At 54.7% G+C, this 18,348-nt stretch overlaps 1 protein-coding gene across 4 annotated transcripts in view; it reads right to left on the bottom strand.

Annotated features, from left to right (window-relative positions):
- Positions 1-18,348, bottom strand: part of Hdac5 (histone deacetylase 5) — a 35,153-nt gene that overhangs the window by 6,277 nt on the left and 10,528 nt on the right. For 2 of the 4 annotated variants that reach the window (XM_047544159.1, XM_047544160.1), the window contains exons 3-14: positions 16,377-16,451; positions 4,992-5,251; positions 4,763-4,907; positions 4,549-4,663; positions 4,160-4,290; positions 3,856-4,002; positions 3,655-3,767; positions 3,194-3,325; positions 2,752-2,974; positions 1,465-1,676; positions 928-1,218; positions 67-232 (exon numbers count right to left, since the gene is read on the bottom strand). In XM_047544159.1, coding sequence (XP_047400115.1) covers positions 67-232; positions 928-1,218; positions 1,465-1,676; positions 2,752-2,974; positions 3,194-3,325; positions 3,655-3,767; positions 3,856-4,002; positions 4,160-4,290; positions 4,549-4,663; positions 4,763-4,907; positions 4,992-5,251; positions 16,377-16,451 — 2,010 coding nt within the window. Of the gene's footprint in view, positions 1-66; positions 233-927; positions 1,219-1,464; positions 1,677-2,751; positions 2,975-3,193; positions 3,326-3,654; positions 3,768-3,855; positions 4,003-4,159; positions 4,291-4,548; positions 4,664-4,762; positions 4,908-4,991; positions 5,252-16,376; positions 16,878-18,348 lie in introns of those variants that run through there. The other 2 variants (XM_047544161.1, XM_047544158.1) reach the window with 2 other exon arrangements.

The following is an 18,348-nucleotide window of genomic DNA, read 5'->3' as shown; positions in this document are numbered from 1 at the left end:
TCCCTTCCTCCAGGGTGTCTTGAGGGGGCCTGGATGCCACACAGAGGTATAACTGCTGGGGCTCACCTGTGGTGAAGAGGTGCTTGGTGGGCTGGTCTGGGGGACTCTTCAGGCCCCCAGGGGCAGCAGGTGAGGACTGAGTGCGGCCCAGGGCCTGATGGGGCACAGTGGCCAGGCTGAGGGGCGCCTGGTACACTTGCAGTGGCTGCAGCTGCTGGGCATCTGTGAACAGCTGGGAAGGCGCAGGAGGAACCTGGGTGAGGCTCAGTCTGGATGGGAATGAGGAAAGGTGCCCCTGGGGCCTCCAGGGGGCCCCCAATCCAGCACTGCTCTTACAAGTCTCCTCCTTCCCACCTCCTCCCCCTTGCTCCCTCCAGGGACAGAAGACACTCCAGCCTTGCCATCTCCTCTTAGGTGGGGAGGGTTGGGGGGATGTGATGAGTCACACCAAAGAGTAGCATTGAGGTAAGAGGCTGAGGGGCGGGGGCGGAGTGGGGGCGGGATGAGTCAGGCCCGGAGGGCTCAGCTGTGTCCGCAGTGAATGAATGCGCAAGGCAGACTGTAGTAACAGTGGGGGCGTGTGTGTACACACTCTCACATGCACGCAGAGACTGACGCACAACCGGCCGACGCAGGCACAAACTCATATACACACAGGACACGTGTATGTACACGCACGCATACACACACCGAAGCAGAGAGGCGGGGGCAGTCGCAGATGCAGGGGGGCTGGCAGACATGCACAGGCACAGCTCGGGGACCAAGAAAAGCATCTCCTCCCTTCTTCTCCCTCCTGGCCTCGCTTCCCCTCTTGCTCTCTTCAGAAAACTACTCCTGCACAGCCTGGCAACTGCACTGCTTGGGAGAGGGACAGGCAGGCAAGGGTAGAAAAAAGGGTAAAGTGGTAGGAACCAAGAGCTCAGGCACCTTTTTGTAAGCAGCACTGGACTCTTCCAGGTCAGGCCCCTCATCGGGGCCACTCTCGCCCTCTTCGTCTTTGACCTGGATGCAGTCCTCCTCCTCCTCCTCCTCCACCTCCTCCTCCTCCTCCTCCTCCTCCAGGTCTTCCTGTGTGCTCTCGCTCTCTGTGGAGCCTTCCCGGGGCATGGTCAGGGCTCCCTCCCCCAGCAAGGCCTCCTGTTGCTCTGTCAGTTCCTCCTCCGTCTCCTCAGGGTGGGTAGTAGGCTGCCTGGGGAGCTCCCCTGTCTTGGTGAGGATCTGGGAGCAGAACGTAGGGGGCATATCAGTTGCAGGAGGGGCACAGCTGTGCTGCTGGGTCTATCCTTCCCTGCCTTCTCCCAGGCATCTGCCAACCCACACAGAGCTTCTACATAAATTGGAAAAACTCAAGGGGGCGCCTCTGAGCAGACACCCACCCCAGGACAGGCTCAGCCCCCATCCCTTCCTACCAGCCTGGTCTTTCCTGGGCACAGCCCTAAGACATTTGCCTCCCTTCTAGAATACCTTGCCCAGCTGCAGCTGCTGCTGCTTCTGCTTCTCCAGAAACTGCTGGTGCTGCTGTTGCATGACCAGCTGCTGCAGGGCCTGGGGACTCTGTGGCAGCGGTGAGGACTGAGTGCGGCTCAGGGGCCGGTGCCGCGGGAGCTTGCCCACTGTCCGCATGCTGGTGGCCACACGTTCACCTGTCACCAACGGGGACTGCCCGTGGAGTGGCACTATGAAGGCAAGGGAGGGGAGTAAATGCCACTGTCATTGTCAGGACACAAGGCCCACCCACAGTCCCCCCACACCACAGCTCTCCCTTCTAGAATACCACCACCTCCGTACTCAGGAAAAACCTTAGAGGGGCCTGAGGTACCCCATCCCCAAACTTGAGCCCCGTTCTCCCTTCCCCACGTCTCAGGCACTGCCCCCAGCGAGCCTTCCTGTATTCACCGTTCTCTCCTCAGTTTGCTTAATTTAGTGTTCAGGTTGTCTTAGGCCCTCCATGTGTGTAAACAACTAGTTTTCTCCAATTGCAGTAAGACCTCGCTGATCATGGACCCCATGCATCCCAGCAGGCCAGGATCTCCTATCTCCTTCAAGCAGAATTTCTACCACTGCCAACAAGTACTTAAGGGCTGATTGTCTAAAACTGTGCTAATGCCATAGCTACTGGCCACATGTGACTACTGAGCCTTTGAAGCGTGGTCTGTTTACACTGACATATGCTAGAAGGGTGAATTACACATTGGTTCCGAAGACTTAATATGAAACAAAAGGTGAAATTCCTCATTGATAATTCTATATTTATTAAATGTTGAAATAAAGTTCCAACATGTTAAATATATATTATAAAATTAATTCTATCTTTTCCTTTTTTTGCACTGAGGGCTAAACCCAGGGGCTTGAACCATTGATCTACATCCCCCTAATCCTTTTTATTTTTTATTTGAGACAGGGTCTCACTAAGTTGCTAAGGCTGCCTTGAACTTGCAGTCCTCCTGCTTCAGCCTCCTGAATTGCTGGGATGATAGGCATATGCCACTACACCCTGGTTCTTTTTAAATTTTTTAAAGTGACTGCTAGAGAGCTTTACATTACATATATGGTTTGTATTGTTTCTACTGGACAGCGCTGCTCTGGAATATGAACTCGTGATGGCAGAAGATTCCAGAATGTGGAAACTGTTGATGGTTGTGGCAGGGCTGGAGAGTATCCCTGGCTGCTTCTCCCTAACAGTTCATCCTGATTTGGTTCCCCAGAAGGGTCAAATGCCCCCCTCCCTGGCAGAGCCACCTGCCCACTCACCAGCAATGAGGGTACTCTGCTGCCGGGCCTGCTCCAGCAGCAGTACATGCTGCAGCAGAGAGGCGTGCCCATGCGGGCTGGTGTCACCCTCCAGGGCCACGCCCAGCAGGCAGCCAGGGATGGAGGACGTGCTCATGAACTTGCCCGTCAGTGTGCCACCTTGCCGCAGGGACTGAAGGGCCTGCCTCTCGGCCTCCTGCTGCGTCGACAGCTTCGGGGAGGCCTGGCAAGGGGTGAAAGAAGAAGGGAGAGAAGGCAGAGGCTCATACCACCCCCAGTCAATGCAGCCCTCGTCCACCCTCTTCCCACCCACCAGCTCTAGACAAGCCATCTGAGCTCCCTCAGGGCCTTGGGAATGCAAAAGTCCTGGATGAGAGCATGCAGGACATGCTGGCCCCCCGCCCAGGCCAGAGGGAAGATGGGGTATGTGCCCTGTACTTACAGTGAGGTGCGAGTTGGTGACAGTGACTGTGGCCTGCAGCCCTAGGGAGATGTTGGGCAGAGAGGGAGACGTGTAGAGGCTGAACTGGTTGGGGGAGTTGTCCAGAGGGAGGGCCCGGTGCTGGGGGAGCATCTGGGGAGCAGGTGGAGAGACAGGCATGAGAGCGGGCAAGGGGAGACAGTGAAGGAGGAGCCTGGGGTCAGCCAAGGACCTGAATGGTGCTCCATTCTTCCCACCCTGAGTTCCAACTAGGGGTAACTGAGAAATCAGAGCCCTTCGTGGGCCTGTGGGACAAAATCTCCCGAAGAGGCAACAGTCCAGGGAAGGACTCCACACGGGCAGAGGTCCCTGCTGGGTACTCTCAGCCAGACTGGAAGGAGCTGCACTCTTCCTTCCAAGGGAAAGAAAGCAGCTCTGTGTCCCCACCCCACCTTCCCCGCCAGCCTCAGTCAGGCCTGTACCTCGGTGGGGATGTTGGGGACTGAGCCAGTAAAGCCATTCTCGGCGATGGTGCTGTGGGAGCTGTTGGGAGAGCTGGGGCCAGAGCCGGGCGCACTGTTACACACAGACGACACTACAGAAGAAGTGGCTGTCACCTGGGCCTGCTCCAAGCCACCCCCACTCCCAGGCCCTCGGAACAGGGACGCAAGAGGAGCCCTTACCCCCAGGTCCAGCGCCTGTGATCTCCACTGCTCTCTTCTTAAAGGTGCTAATAACAGTCCCATCTTTTCGTCGGAGGAGGGGACTGCTTCTCCGTTCAGCCACCTTCTGTTTTAGCCTTGAACGCACTTTCAAGTTGGGTTCAGAGGCTGGAGAGAAGGGAGCCAGGGCTCAGATATATTCACACACCTGCAGCCCAGCCCACCGAGGTCAGAGCTGACTCAAAGCAGCAGTCCTGGCCCCTGCACATTCCCACCTCCACCCCAGGAGCCATACTCTGGGAGGCCAGATCAGGTGCTCACATACCTGTTTTGCGGAGGGGGAAGTCATCACGGCTGTCGTAGGGCCCAAGCAAAGGCAGTTTGTAGGAGGGAGGCGTCCCAGGGGGGCCGCTCTGGGGAGGGGAACTCTGGTCCAAAGAAGCATGGTGGGCTCCCCTGGGGATGAGAATAGAAGATCTAAGTTACCACCCACCATTGGACACGCCACCAGGCAATCTATAGTTAGGGAAAGTCCGCTGCACATATGTAGGGACAGGAAATGAATCCTGGGGAGGGAAGTGAAGAGCATCTCATTCCCTGGGAGAGACTGCCAGGCCTGGATACAGCCACAAGGCAGGTATCGCTTGCTATCCCGTAGCCAGGCAGACCCTGAAAAGGACCCCTCCGCCCACTAATGCCTCCCAGAGTTGTTACCAGCATTTGGGGTGCTGTGGGAGGGAATGGTTGAGGCCGCCTGGTGTGGGCTCCTTTGACTTCGACAAGAGGAATTCCTGGAGCCTCAGTTTCACCTCGGTGCTGGCAATGGCACCTGCAGGATAGGGCACAGGTGACTTGGGTGCCTGTGTGAGGGGCAGGGCAGGAATCCCAGGCAGAGGAATGCCTGCCCACCTGCCCAGCAGGGCCTTACTCTCTTTGCTCTTCTCCTTGTTGCGCAGGATGAGCAGCTGCTGCTCCAACCGCTGCTTCTCCAGCTCTTCCTGCCGCTGCTGCTCCCGTTGCCGCTGCTGCTCCAGCTCCTGTTGCCTCTTGGCTGCCAGCATCTCCTGCTGCTGCTACAGGGGTGCAGAGGTGGGAGTGCTGTGAGCCAGACCCAGGGAAGGTGGCAGCTCTGTGCGGCCCATGCCCGCCTTGCTCACCTTGAGGTGCTTCTGCAGCTGGACCTCATGCTGCCGGGTCAGGTGGTCATGCTGTTTCTGGAACTCTGCAAACAGAAGCTGCTTCTGCAGCTGCTGCTGCTGCTTGAGCGCCAGGAGCTCCTGCTGCAGTTGCTGCTCTCGCAGGGCCGGGTCCACAGGGCCAGCCAGAGCCCCCCTCAGTTCCACAGGGCTGGGGCTGCCTCCACCCCCACCCCCCATGGAGCTGGGCATGGCTCCTGGCAGCACCGGCTTCACCTCCACTGTAGGCACAAGAGATAGGAGTGGTCAGTGGACCCATTCCCAGGTCTCACTAGGCCCTGAAAGACAGGACTGGGGCCCAAGAGACTACCAGGCAGGGCCACTAGACCCAAAAGAATAGAGAAGTCAAATCCTTCTGCTCATGGATTTAGACTTTCATCTTCATTAAATGAAGGTCAAGTCATGAACCTCAATTAGAAAATATGCATCAGGACTGGGAGTGTGGCTCAGTGGTAGAGTGCTTGCCTAGTATGTGTGAGGCCCCGGTTTGATCCCCAGCATTGCAGGAGTCGGGGGGAGAAAAACTTTTTTAAAAATGCATGAGCATGTGCCAGGCACAGTGGAACATGCCTGTAATCCCAGCAGCTTGGGAGTCTGAGGCAGGAGGATCGTGAGTTCAAAAGCAGCCTCAGTAACCAAGTGGCACTCAGCAACTCAGTGAGACCCTGTCTCTAAATAAAATACAAAATAGAGCTAGGATGTGGCTCAATGGTCAAGTGCCCCTGAGATCAATCCCCAGTACCCACCCCCGCAAAAAAAATACATGAGCATGAAGCTTGGTAGCTGGCAGATTTGAAGTACTTGACACACAATACTGTCATTGACAGTTAGCACCACTGGGCATTTTACATGAATGACTCATTTAAATTGCATAGTTACCTGACTTAGGTGCTATTATTATATTTCATTTTATAGATAAGGAAATTGAGGCTCAGAGAGGTTTAAGTAACTTGACCAGACACACAGGTGACTCAAGAAGCAGGATGTGATCTAGGTCCTATACTTTTATTCACTGTCACATCTCTCAGCATCATGCCCCCACCAAAGAGAAACTGAGGCATAGAGGTTGGTTCTAGAACTGCTGTGGCTGGCAGTCAGGGATCTGGGTAAACCCAGATCTGTGGAGACCTTCTGGATACCCCCTGCCCTTTTCTTGGTCTTAGCCTATTTGGGAGAGATGGGGCAGGAAGGGGAGGTATAGGAATGGGGGTGGGACCAGGGAAAGGGGGTGCATGGCTGCACCAAACCAGGGACAGGAGGGGGCTGGGAGTCAGCCTGGCTTCCTTTGCTGGATTATCTCCTTTCAACAGTTTTATTGTAATTACCCTGAAAATGCCGCTATATATAGAGTGAGCCAAACAGCAGCTGTGCTTGGGGGGAGGGAGATGAGAGAATGGGCAGGCAGGGAGGAGGTGGGAGGAGGAGACAGGAAAGGAAAAGGAATCAGACAGGAAGAAGTGTTATGGCAGGCGGGGGGCTGGAACTGGGGCTGGGGCTGGAAAGAGAGGAAGGGGTCGACCAGGTGGCTCAGACCTAGGGTCCAGCCCCAATGTGGGTAAGGGGCCATGAGGCCCTACGGAGTGCAAAAGGTTCCAATGGGCTTATGGGAAAGCTGGGTCTCGACCTCTTGATCTCTGGGCACTGTCCTTGGTCAATGACTGTCACTACTCCCCACCACCGCTCTGTGGTTGCCAGGGCAACTGGGCAAACACCACACCAGCAAGGAGCCCCAAGCCCTGCCCACACCCCACAAAGCCTCCTGACGCCAGCAGGAAGGGGAAGGCAGGATACTGCTGCCTGGGAAGGAGGAAGTGAGAAGGGCAGGGCCAGCCCATCTTGTTTCTTTTCCACTTTTTTCTCCAAAGCAAGCGCTCCCTTTCCTTATTACAGCCCAGGGAGGCCACAAGGGGCTGGAGACACTCCTGAGGCAAAATGGCCCACTGTAGCCCAGGCAGAGAAGATGGGACAGCAACATCCTGATGGCTGCCAGCAAGCAGGCCCAGGCTGCCACCACCATACCACATAAGAAAGTGAAGGGCACTGGGAGAGGGCTCAGTGAGGTCCATAGCCTGTCTGTGGGCCTGGATTTCTCCAGAGAAACCAGCACCCAAGGCAGGGTCAAGGCCACGTCACTCTCATGCCTACATATGCCTTTGGGACCCCATGGAGGCAGGGGTGGGTGGGTAGGAGAAGGTAAAGCCAGAGCAGGACGTCTCTCCATCCCACCACCCCTCTCCCCACAGCACTGCTGGGCACATTCCTCTGTGGTTTCCCCGTCAGCCGCACTGACGACTCTGCGGCCACCAAGCCAGAGCCACATCTGCAGGAGTGGCCAGATGTGGCTAAGAGGGTGGAGTTTTACAAACACACACACACACACACACACACACACACACACACACAGAGTCACTCTCCCTCTCAACCCATGTCCTGCCTCAGCGCCAGGAAAAAGGGCCCTTGAAATCTGCAGAGGGCCTTTCTGGAGGTGACCAGCCCTGGTCCAGAGTGAAAAGCAGCACTGGCAGCAAGAAGCCAGTGGCCAGCCTCAGCTCTCCCTGCTCCTCTGTGATCGGCAAGGCCCCAGGCTGACTGAGGAGTTATGTGTTCCTAGGCAGAGCTGGGTTGGCCGGTGACACTGATCACTAAGCCAAGAGATAGACGGGCTTCAACCTGCTACTCCCGGCAGAACAGGGGCAGCGGGAGCCGGATGCCAGTCTGCCCGACCAGGGAAGGGCAGGGGTCCAAGCACTCCTGGCTCCCAACAGATAACCCTGCCTCAGGTTAGAACTGCAGCCAGCAGGGCTGGCTTCGCTTGCGGGAGCCCTGCAGAGAGCACACGGGTTCAGACAAGGGGAATCTCCCACCACCACCACCGAGCCGATTGGTCCAGCATTGCAGCGGGAGCCACAGCCCCACTGGTATGCAGGTGGCGGGCAGCCAGAGGGCTCTGCCACAGTCTTGCTCCTATGCGAGTAGCAAGCACAGGCAACTGGAGAATGTTAATCTGTGGCAGCATGCAGCGCCCCAGGGGGCTGCCAGAGAAGCAACTGGCACCATCCAAAATGGAAGGGGCCATGGCTGTTTGGCTAGAATCAGGAAGTGGGGGGTCTTGGAGCCCCAAGGATACAGTCTGCCAGGCACAGAACCTAGAACCTGGATGGCCTAGATCCCCTTCAGGATATGTGCCTCTGCCAGCTTGGCATGAGCAGGGTAGGTGGTGGCAGCTGCCATCAAGCCAAGCACCTGGAAGGGGAAGTAGGTGTGTCCTGACAGGAACAGGCCCTCCACTGCCTCCTGGTGGACTAAGGAAGGCTGAGAACCTTAAAAGAAAGATTAGGCGAAGGGGTACTGCTCCCTAAGGGGATGGGTTGAGAGCTCTGGCTAGCAAAGGGTTCCTGAAAGACTAGGAAAAGGGTCACACGGATGGGTGAGGCCCTGGGTCCTTCCCTCACCTCCCAGGCTTCACTCTGACAAAGAGGTGCAGAGAACTGAGAGACCAGACAGCCGCCACCACAACAACCTCATGTGGAGGGAAGTGGCAGGGTTCCAGGGGCACCTTGCTCCAGACTCTTTCCAGGGCACTCAGACCCTTCCTCCTCCTGAGAATAAGGAAGGAGCAACACCGTCCTGTCCTCTGGCCTCATGCAAGTTACTCATGCTGCCTTTGTGGAGAAGCCCCAGTCCAAGCAACAGGGTGGCCAGGTGTTTCAAGTCATCAGAGTGGCCCTGCAGAAACCAAGCTCTGGCTCAAGAGGGCCAACCTGCCTGCTTCACAGGCACAACTGGACAGCAGTGCCACCTTAGCGATAGTTCTTTCTCATCCAGCTGCCTCTTCCTTTCCCTAAAACCCCTCCTCCCCAACGGGCTCCCAAGCAGGTTCTTCAGCAGCACAAGAGGTAGCCGGGCTCCCCCAGCGGAGATGATACAGGTGCTGACGGGGTAACTCTGGGACTACAGCATAGCCTTAGTTTAAAAGAGGGTCCACTCAAAGGGCTACTGCCTCCAAGAAGACAAGGGGCTCTGGCCATGAGGAGCAGGTCTTGGCAGTGCTTTGGGAACCACAGTTCAAAATAAGGAACAGATCTAGCTGCCTGAAAGTACAGCCAAGTCTGAGCCTGATCTGAACGCACAACAAGATGCGCCCCCACTCTGTGCTCTCTGGGAGACATCAGCAATTCAGAATCCCTATGTCATAAACCCTGGCCAGCAGGAAAAGAGCACCTTTAGCTTCCCCTAGAGAAGCTCTGGAGTGGCGCAGTGTGTGGAACCTGCTGCCAAAAACCCTCCAAAAAACCCTCCTCCAGGACCCACCAGTCATAAAGGACTAAGGGAGGAGGGGACTCAGGATAGGGGAGCATTAAGCTGCTTATGACATTCACATAGGACAGAAACAAGGCCTGGGCAGGCAATCCCTGGATCTGAGCAGCTGCCTTCCTTCCCAAGAGGGGACAGGGTGAAGGGACCTTTGAGATTACCGACCTGTTTCAAGCCCTTCCTGACACAAGCAAGGAAAACAAGCTTCTGAGGCTGCTGTGGAATGACCCGTGGGCTAAGCAGCAGAAAAACAGGGATCCAAACCCAGGTGGCTAGACTCCTAGCACAGGAAGGAACCCTCCAGCCAACATGGGCTCCAACATGGGGCATCTCTCCAGAGAGCCCAGACTTGGCAGCCCACCCAAGCAGGTGGCATCTCCCACAAGCAACCAGGCCCTCAGGACCTCCCTCACCAGGATGATCAGTAGGCAGCTTCCTTGAATGTCTAATTACCTGGTTCTGTCCTTTGAAGAATGGGGAAGGACTCTTGTCCTTGTCCTGGCTTTGAGGGACTTTGGTAAGAGAAACAGAGAACAGCATTTCACACTTCTTGGCCAATGACCCCTCCCCACCGAGGATGGTTTCCCATGATCTATTTCTGTGCTCTTACGTGACTAGTGAGGCTGATTTAGGCTCAACAGGTTCTACCACAATTCAGACAGTATTTCCACATGTGCAGGCTGGGCATGACTCTCACCTAGCAATTTGCACAACTCGTCAAGCAACACAAGCGAATGCACATCACGTAATGGTTGAGAGCAAGGACTCTGGAGTAAGAGATCTAGAGGGTTCGAGGCAGCGCCTCTTACTAGGGCAAGGTGTTGGCCGCCTCCCCATGCTCCACACAGGCATCTGCAAAATGGCAGCAGAGCACCTATCTCCCAGACCTGCCAGGCCTGGGAGGATGCCTGCCAAGGAACTTGGTATAGGGCCTGGGAAGAGCTCCGGAGGTGCTGGTCAGGGCTATTATTAATGGCTCCTGACTTTTTGTGTGTCCTGGATCCCTTTGGCAATCTAGAGAAATCTATAAACTACTTCTCAGAATGTTCCTGTGGGCCAGGGATATAGCCCAGTAATAGAGGGCTTACCTGGGATGTGTGAGGCCCTGGTTCAATCCCCAGCACAAAAGGAAGAAAGGAAGGAAGGGAGAGAAAAAAAAGTTTCAAAACTGCACCAAAAAAAAAAAAAAAAAAAAAATGCTGAGTTATCTCTCTTTCTCTCTCTCTTTTTTCTTTCTTTCTTTTTTTTTTTTTTTAACCAGAGACTGAACCCAGGGGAGCTTAACCACGGAGCCACATCCCTTTTTTATATTTTATATTTTATATTTTATATTTTTATATTTTTTATTTTATATTTTATTTTATATTTTAGAGACAGGGTCTTGCTAAGTTGCTTAGGGCCTTGCTAAGTTGCTGAGGCTGGCTTTGAATTCGAGATCCTCCTGCCTCAGCCTCCCAAGCTGCTGGGATTACAGGTGTGAGCCTGTAAAAATACTGAGTTTTAAGGATGCCAGGCTCAAACTCCTCCTGAAGTGAGGCCTTAGCTCTTACTTCAGACTGTTCAAAGGTCACTTTGTGGTTCTTTCCTATCAAAGCCCTGTGTGTGGGCCCCACACAAGCCACAGCAGCCAGCGACTGGGTGCCAATACTAGAGAGGAATCTCTGGGAGCAGCTTTGCCCCAGCTCCAGCACTTCCAGTCCATGCTACCTGCCTTGCTACCCCCAAGAAGGGTCACTCTATCTTCTGCGGCTCAGGTCACAATGGTTGGGACCTCCTCTGTGCCTCAAAACATTATCTGACACAAATAAGCACAAGTGTTCATCCCTGCTCTGGAGACCCCCAGATTCAAGTAACTTGAAATTCTTCCCTTGTCTTAGCTTCACTGTGCCCTCAGGATTATTCCATATTCTCCTGGAGCAAGGACCTGGGAGACCTTAAACCCTTCTTCCCACAAGGCAGAAGCAACATGACACCGACCCCGGAGACCCTTGGAATGTCAGTGTGGGAAAGACCTGGAAGCTCAACAACTCAGCTCCCCTGCCTGACAGAGGAGAAGAGGAAAGTCAGAGGGGAGATGCTTGTCCAAGGTCACCTGGAAAGGAGGCAGAATAACCAGCCTTTAAACTTCTGGCTCTCTCTGCCCCCTCCCCCCACTAAAAAACGGAAGGGGAAAACCTAAAGGCTGCTCCCAAATTTTAGTGAGAGAAAGGAGCCAGGCTCTGTATTAAGGATCCGTAAAAAGAGATAAGAATACCTGGTTGGTTCCCAGAGCACCAGAGCTCAGGAGTGCAGGGAAGGAGACAGGGTAGATTTAAGTCCCAGAAATCTGGAGGCAGACTGTGACCCTGAAGGACATTAAGCTCTGGGATACAGAGCTCTGGTGGAAGGTACAGGATGTCTCTAACTGGGGAAGATGGAGTTAGTTGATCTTTGGATGCTATCAGGAGAAGAAGCAGACTCCCATCTCCAAGCCATTTCCAGCCATTTCCAGGAAATACTTGGACACAAAGCTGGAGGCAATTAAAAGGCACACTAACTGTGCAAAGTCTGCAGCTGTTGCTGCGATTGTTCACTCCCCACCTGGGGTTAGGATGGAATGGGCCCTCAGGCAAGAGATCTGACTCCACTCCCCATGCACAACCCAACCCTGAATGTCCAGCAAGGCACTCTGCCCACCTGGCCACTTGCCATAATCCCCCACTCCACTGGGGTTTAGACACCTGCTCTCGGCATCTCAAAACATCCTCTTTCTCCAGACTGCCAGGCTGCTGGGAATTGGATTCGCCTGCAACCACAGCAAAAGCCACCCTCTCTCCATATAGGCCCTTCTCCCAGGAACTCTAAGGCCCAAGAGGGCCTTCCATGGATGCTGGTGACACCCACTGGCAGACTGCTGGGCCCATGGTCCCTGTCCTCACTGCCCTTACTCCAAGAATGGTCTGAACCTATCTCAAAATCACCTGAGGTAAGGGCTTAAAATGTTAGTTGCTGGCTGCCTGCAGCCTCCAACCTGGAATAATTTGAATAATTCCTTTGGTAACTGCCATAAGACTGAGAGTTTGAGAGCCACTATCTCAGTGTCCCCCGACCACCTGCACTCATTTCTGCTGCCAATCTGACAGCTGTTACAGCTGCATGTGGACACAGTTAATCTGATTTCCTGTCTGGCAGCTCTGTAATGGGGAAGGGACAGCTGAGGGTCTCAACAAGAGAGGATGAGGCAGGAGGGAATTCGTGTGGGGGGGGCAGTCTCTAATAGAAGGTAGGCTCTGTTCCTGAGCCCTCTTCTCCCTTTAGGCCAAAATCCATGCAGGGAGAGAGAGAATTGACCAAGTGCAGCTCCCCAAGGTCAGAAGGGGCTCTATTTTCAAGCCCAGATGGGTGGTGCATGCCTGTAATCTCAGTGGCTGGGGAGGCTGAGGCAGGAGGATCATGGGTTCAAAGCCAGCCTCAGCAACTCAGCAAGGCCCTAAGCAACTTAGTGAGACACTGTCTCAAAATAAAAATAAAAAGGAATGGGGATGTGGCTCAGTGGTTAAGTGCGAGTGGGTTCAATCCCTGGTACAATAAAGTAAAAAATAAAATAGAATGGTCTCTATTTTCCAAGAGCACAAACTTTGGAGGCACACAGGCCCACCCCATAAGGTTGTATAAATTGTGTACTGTACTTGGGCACTCAAATGAAGAGGAAAATTGTAGCAGAAATGTAGTCCTTGCTCCAATTGTTAAGCCACACACACTAGCATGAGGGTGCATTCACCCAGAAGGCCCACCTTTTCTAAATGTGCACAAAAGCTTTTGTGTGGATTAACTTCACAGAGACTCAAGTTCAAATCCCAGCTCCAATTTACTGTGACTGTGGGCAAGTTCCTTAACCTCTCTGATCATTCTCAGTTGTAAAATACGGTTATTAATACCTTTCCAAAGAGATAAGGTAAGGAAAGTCCCTAATACCCCGTCACCTAGTATATTATACTAGTTCCCTTCCCACCCAAATCTTGCTCTTCCTACCTTCCCGGCATCCCTACACCTATACACCCACACACACAGTCATGCTTGGAATGGTCTGAGAGCATGAATAAGAATATCCAGGGAAAGTCCCAGTGCCAAACCTAAACCCTATGGCACTTCCCAACATCCCGAGCATTCCTTCCTGGCACTAGCAGATTCATGCCCTCCAGGACTGGGGAGAGGAAGCCCTTCCTCCATGCCTTCTTAAAATGTCCTGCACATTGCCCAGTATCAGCTCTACACAGTACTGGAAAGAAGGGAATCCAGGAACCTCAGAAGGGAGGCAGGGAATTCCCTAGCTCTGTGTTTCTGGGAATCCCATAATTGAGTTCAAACTCCAGTATCCCCAAGCCAAGACCAGGACTGGGGAGCCCACAGAGCACTAGGCTGTGGCAGGGTGGCCATACACAGACCCCCATCCATTAAGGGAACCTCCAATTGTCACCAGTGCAAGCTAAAACTTGTTCCCCTTCTCAAGCAAGAATAGCAGAGGGCTGGGGAGATAGCTCAGGTGGTAGAGTGCTTGCCTTGCAAGCACAAGGCCCTGGGTTCAATCCCCAGCACCAGAAAAAAAAAAAAAAAAAATAGCAGAAAATGCCCCTGTCTCATGGGCTAAGGCTCTGGCTCACCCACTGAGGTGGCCTGCTGCAGCTGCCTCTCACCCAGAGGTCCAAACTCCAGAACAGAGCCCAGGAACCCTGCCAGCAGTCCTGGACGCCACCCCCCTCACACAGCATTCATTCATCCAGGTGCCAGGTACTGTGTGGTAGGTGCTGGGCACTGGCAGTTAACAAGACAGTCCAGAGAGCAAAGGTTACCCCTAAAATAGAGTTCCCTGCAGGTGGCAGGGAGGCACCACCCTGGAAGGCTCCTTTCTCCAATCCCTTGGGATAGGGAGGCCTAGGTGACAAACACCATCCAAGAAGGCATCCCTGGACACCTGCCTTTTTAGCCACAGGCTTTTGCATCCTGTCTGGAGACTGATGGAGAGAAGGGGGAGGGGAATAGGGACAGGAGGGAAACACCAGGCTGCCTAGGCCCTCATGGTGTGTTTATCTGGGGTGGACTTTTTTTTTAACCCAAAGGTTAAAGTGTTTCTATTTGAAACATCTATTTACATTCCAGAGTCCAAAAAAAAAAAAAAAAAAAAAAACACAGCCAAGCTCCAGGCCTATATCTGTCCCCAGCCGCGTCACAGACACAGCATCAGAGTTGCTCAGGGGGAACATTCTTACATTCTTAGCCCTCTCCCCGAGCCCGAGCCGCTGGAGTGACTCACACCTTCCTCCTGCCAACATGGATCGAGCTGCAGCTCAGAAGGCCAGGCAGTGAAGGGAAGACAGGGGTCTCGAGAAAGGGGCCAGCTGGGGTCTGTCCAGGGCAGGTAGGCCTGGAGAACACATCTGCAAGGTTTCAGGGATCTAACTTTAAAGGGAGTGAGTGAACAAGCTGAGGAAACTTTGGGCCAACTGCTGGATGCTACTGGTAGGAAGGGAAGGTAGGGCCAGCACAGGAAGGTGGACAGATGGCAATTACCCCCAGTCCTTTGTGTTGCAGGAGCCCACCTTGAGTCCCAGAGGCTGGGGCTGGGAGAAGTCAGGGAGGGTCTTTAGTTGGAGCTTTAGAGGTTCCATTAGACTAGGACCCTGAACCATTCCTCTATGTTTTTAATCCCATCCCAGGGGTCTTGGTGGGTGGGTACCCTTGCAGGACTGGCACAGTGTTATGCCCCATCCCAGAGGTCCCTGCAGGGCTAGCCCCAGGCTCATGCCTCCATCAAGAGGTCTGTGTGGACACTCTCTGTAGGACTGGTCTCCAGAGCTATGCCCCTTTACTAGGACACTGCATGGGCATCCCTGTGCAGGCAGATGGCAAATCATATTCCAAGGCTTTCTCAAAACTTCCCAAAACATTCATCTTCTGACATATGCCAGTTCCATTACAACCTCATCCCTGAGCAGTTCAGTGCCAAATCACAGGTGCTCTCACCTTCTAATCCAAACCTTGGGATTCACACCAACACCACATATCCAGAGTATCCAGAGACAAGTACTCCCCACCACACACACACACTCTCACTCTCTCTCTCTCTCTCTCTCTCTCTCTTTTTCTCATGAGTGCCAAGCCACTGCCAGGAGGGGCCAAGTGGGCATGGGTCCAGCAGGCCCCTCCCTAGAGGAAGCATCTTGTGGTGCCGGCTTGGTGGGAAGGCTGTGCCAGAAGGGCCTGATGCTGCCAACAGGTCCCTGGGAGTGAGGGAAGGAGTGGCACAGCTCTGGGGAACCCCACCCCCAGCAGAGAGCCAAAAAAGTTCCTGCTGAGAAAGTGGCAGAATTAAGGGTCCTCAAGCCCACCTGACCCAAAGTAACACCTCTCCATTCTCAGGAGGTGGGAATAAACCAACCTGGGAAGAGGAGAGCTATGGGGGAGCTAGAAGCTAAAGCAGCAAGCCCCCCCAACATTCTAACTGCCGGTCTCTTCCTAATCTACCACAAATGCAGCAGCCTCCTCCCCAAGCATCCAGAGGAGACTTCTAATTAGGGATTTGGCAAAGTCTTTGTACCTGAACTTCCACCCCAAAGACCAAACCAGAGGAGCTGGAGTACTTTCATGCTTGTGGATACCACAGATGAGATTCTCTCCTTGCCCAAACCAGGGATCAGGCAGCCTGGAGACAGGTCACTGACCCACTTCTTCCCCTCTGACCACGGTGCCAACTAGGCCAGGATCCTAGAGCAAGCCCCAGCCCCCAGCAGCTGAGACGAACCCTGCCAGAGGCAAAAGGGATGGAAGGGATGCAGCAGAGTGCAGCTGTGAGGCACAGTGGAAGTACAGTTCTGGGCAAGGAGGGCAGGGGCATTGGCAGGGAGGTCATTCCTGGGAGCACAATCTCATGGATGCTCAGCAGAGCCCTCAAGAAAGACCAAAGCAGGAAAATCTGGGCAGGACTTGGAGTGGGATGCTCAGCCCAGACAAGGATGCCCAACAGCAGAGGGCAGGCGGGGACACAGAGGCACTTACCTGCCACAGGTATGCTGTGCAGAGGAGTCCGCGGCAGGATTTCCAAGGATGGTTCCCGGCCTGACATGCCATCTGCTGAGAAACAGGACTCTGTCTCATAGATGGTCTGCAGCATCTCCACCAGCCCCTGCGCCTTGGGCACCAGCAGCATGCCCAGGAGGGGCCGCCTGAGGCGGGAGCCAACCAGGGGAAGGTGGTTGGAATGGACTGGCTGTTCAGGGACTCCCTCAGGCCACTGCCACCGGGCTCCCCAAGGCAGGGAGGTGCCTCATCCGGCCTGGGCACTCCTGATGATAGCGGGAACCTGGAGGCCCTGGGAGCTGCAAGCCTGCTCTTTTACAGGAGCATCGACCACTAGTCTGTCCTCAGGAGTTGGGTATGGCTGAGTGCTCGGGGACAGGAAGGGTAGCTCGGCAGGCAGGCGGGCTCTCTGTGTTCCCTCCCAGCCCAGGGTGACAGCTCTGGGCCCGGCTCCCTGCTCCTCCTTCCCGAATGAGCCGCCGGCAGCTGGCAGGAGACTGAAATAGCAGTTGGGGGAGGGCCCTGTCTATAAATAGGTGGAGCATGCTCAGGGAGCCGCGGGCCTGCTGCCAGGAGCCCAGGCCTGGCGGAGGCCCCATGGGGGGAGGCGCGTTCCACCCCAGGAGGAAGCGCCAGGCGAGGGGGAGGGGGACAGAAGAGGGCCTGCACTCAGGGCCAAGGCCATAGAGCTGGGTGGCCAGAGGCTGGGCTGGGGAAGAAGGCAGGCGGGGGTACCCATGCGTCTGAGAGCCACTCTGGCTACTGCTTATTGGCAAGCAAGGGAAAGACCAAGAGACCAGGTTCAATCCTCTATCTTCTCCTTTGCTATCTAGAGCAGGTAAAAGGTTGGGAAAAGGGTGACAGACATGGCCACCTGGCCTACACTTGCACCTTCCCTGGAGTCCTAATAACCCCCTGGGGGTCTGTTTAACTCCTGCTCTCCTGCAGAGCTGGGAGGTACCTTCTCCACCCCCTTACCAGCAGGGAGGCCCCTAAACAGCAATTAAGGGGCAGTTCCCTCCCACCCATCCTGGAGTGTCACCTCCAAAGGCTGCTCAGCTTCTTTACAGGAGGTAGGGATGCTATATCTGCGCAAGCCTTGCCCCAGCCCAGGCAGGGGACCGGGCAGCACCTGCCCATTCTCGGCACAGGCAGCTCTTCCCTGGGAGTGTGCCAGGTGTATTGCTAATAGCATAACACATCACCCCATTTACTCTGCATGATGACCTCAGGAGAGGGGTGCAGATGGGGAAACTGAGACACGGAGCGATTAAAGTTACTTGCCCTCCATCATACAGATGCTCTCGTGGTAGGGCTGAGAGGTCTGAGGCTCAAGCCTGAGATCTAATCACCACATTGCACTGCTCTCAGCATAAGCAAGGGCCGGAAGTTGCCCCAGGGTTTCTATCAGTAAGTACCACCCACCCCAGCCCCCAAGTAGGAACAGAATGGAGGTTGGAACCTCTCTGGGAAGGGTCATTAGGCTGCCAGTATCCAGGCTGGTAGAGCGGGTCCTGCTCTTTAAGCCCCGCTGGGACATGGGGCCAGTGCACCATGAGGACTGGTGCCACCTGCCTCCCTTCCCCACCACCGGCCTGCTCCTTCTCCCCAGGTTGTGCCTCCCACTGGTACAGAGATCCCACTTGGCCCCCTGACCTCACTGGAGCCTTTTAATAGCCTGGTTATTCCTGGGTCTATATCCCCCTCCCCCTTCCTGATGTCACAGTTGCTATTTTGGAGGCCCCTCCTGGTCCCTCCTTGCCTCCTCCCCCCCAACTCCAGGCATGGAGCCAGGGACACCTGTCCTCTCTCTGGACTGGATGACCTCACCCTCCTGTAGGGAGCCTGAGAGAGAGGCTGGCCAACCAAGGACATGGTGGCTGTGACTCCTGGAGACTGGCTTTCCATCCAGCTTCTGCCAGTCAGGGACAGCAGAAGGTCCTCCTCTCTC

This window comes from Sciurus carolinensis, chromosome 3 (genome assembly GCF_902686445.1).
Source record: "Sciurus carolinensis chromosome 3, mSciCar1.2, whole genome shotgun sequence".
Classification (NCBI taxonomy): domain Eukaryota; kingdom Metazoa; phylum Chordata; class Mammalia; order Rodentia; family Sciuridae; genus Sciurus; species Sciurus carolinensis.
The sequence above is the reverse complement of the archived record's forward strand: the minus strand, read 5'-3'. Positions and strand labels throughout refer to the sequence as shown.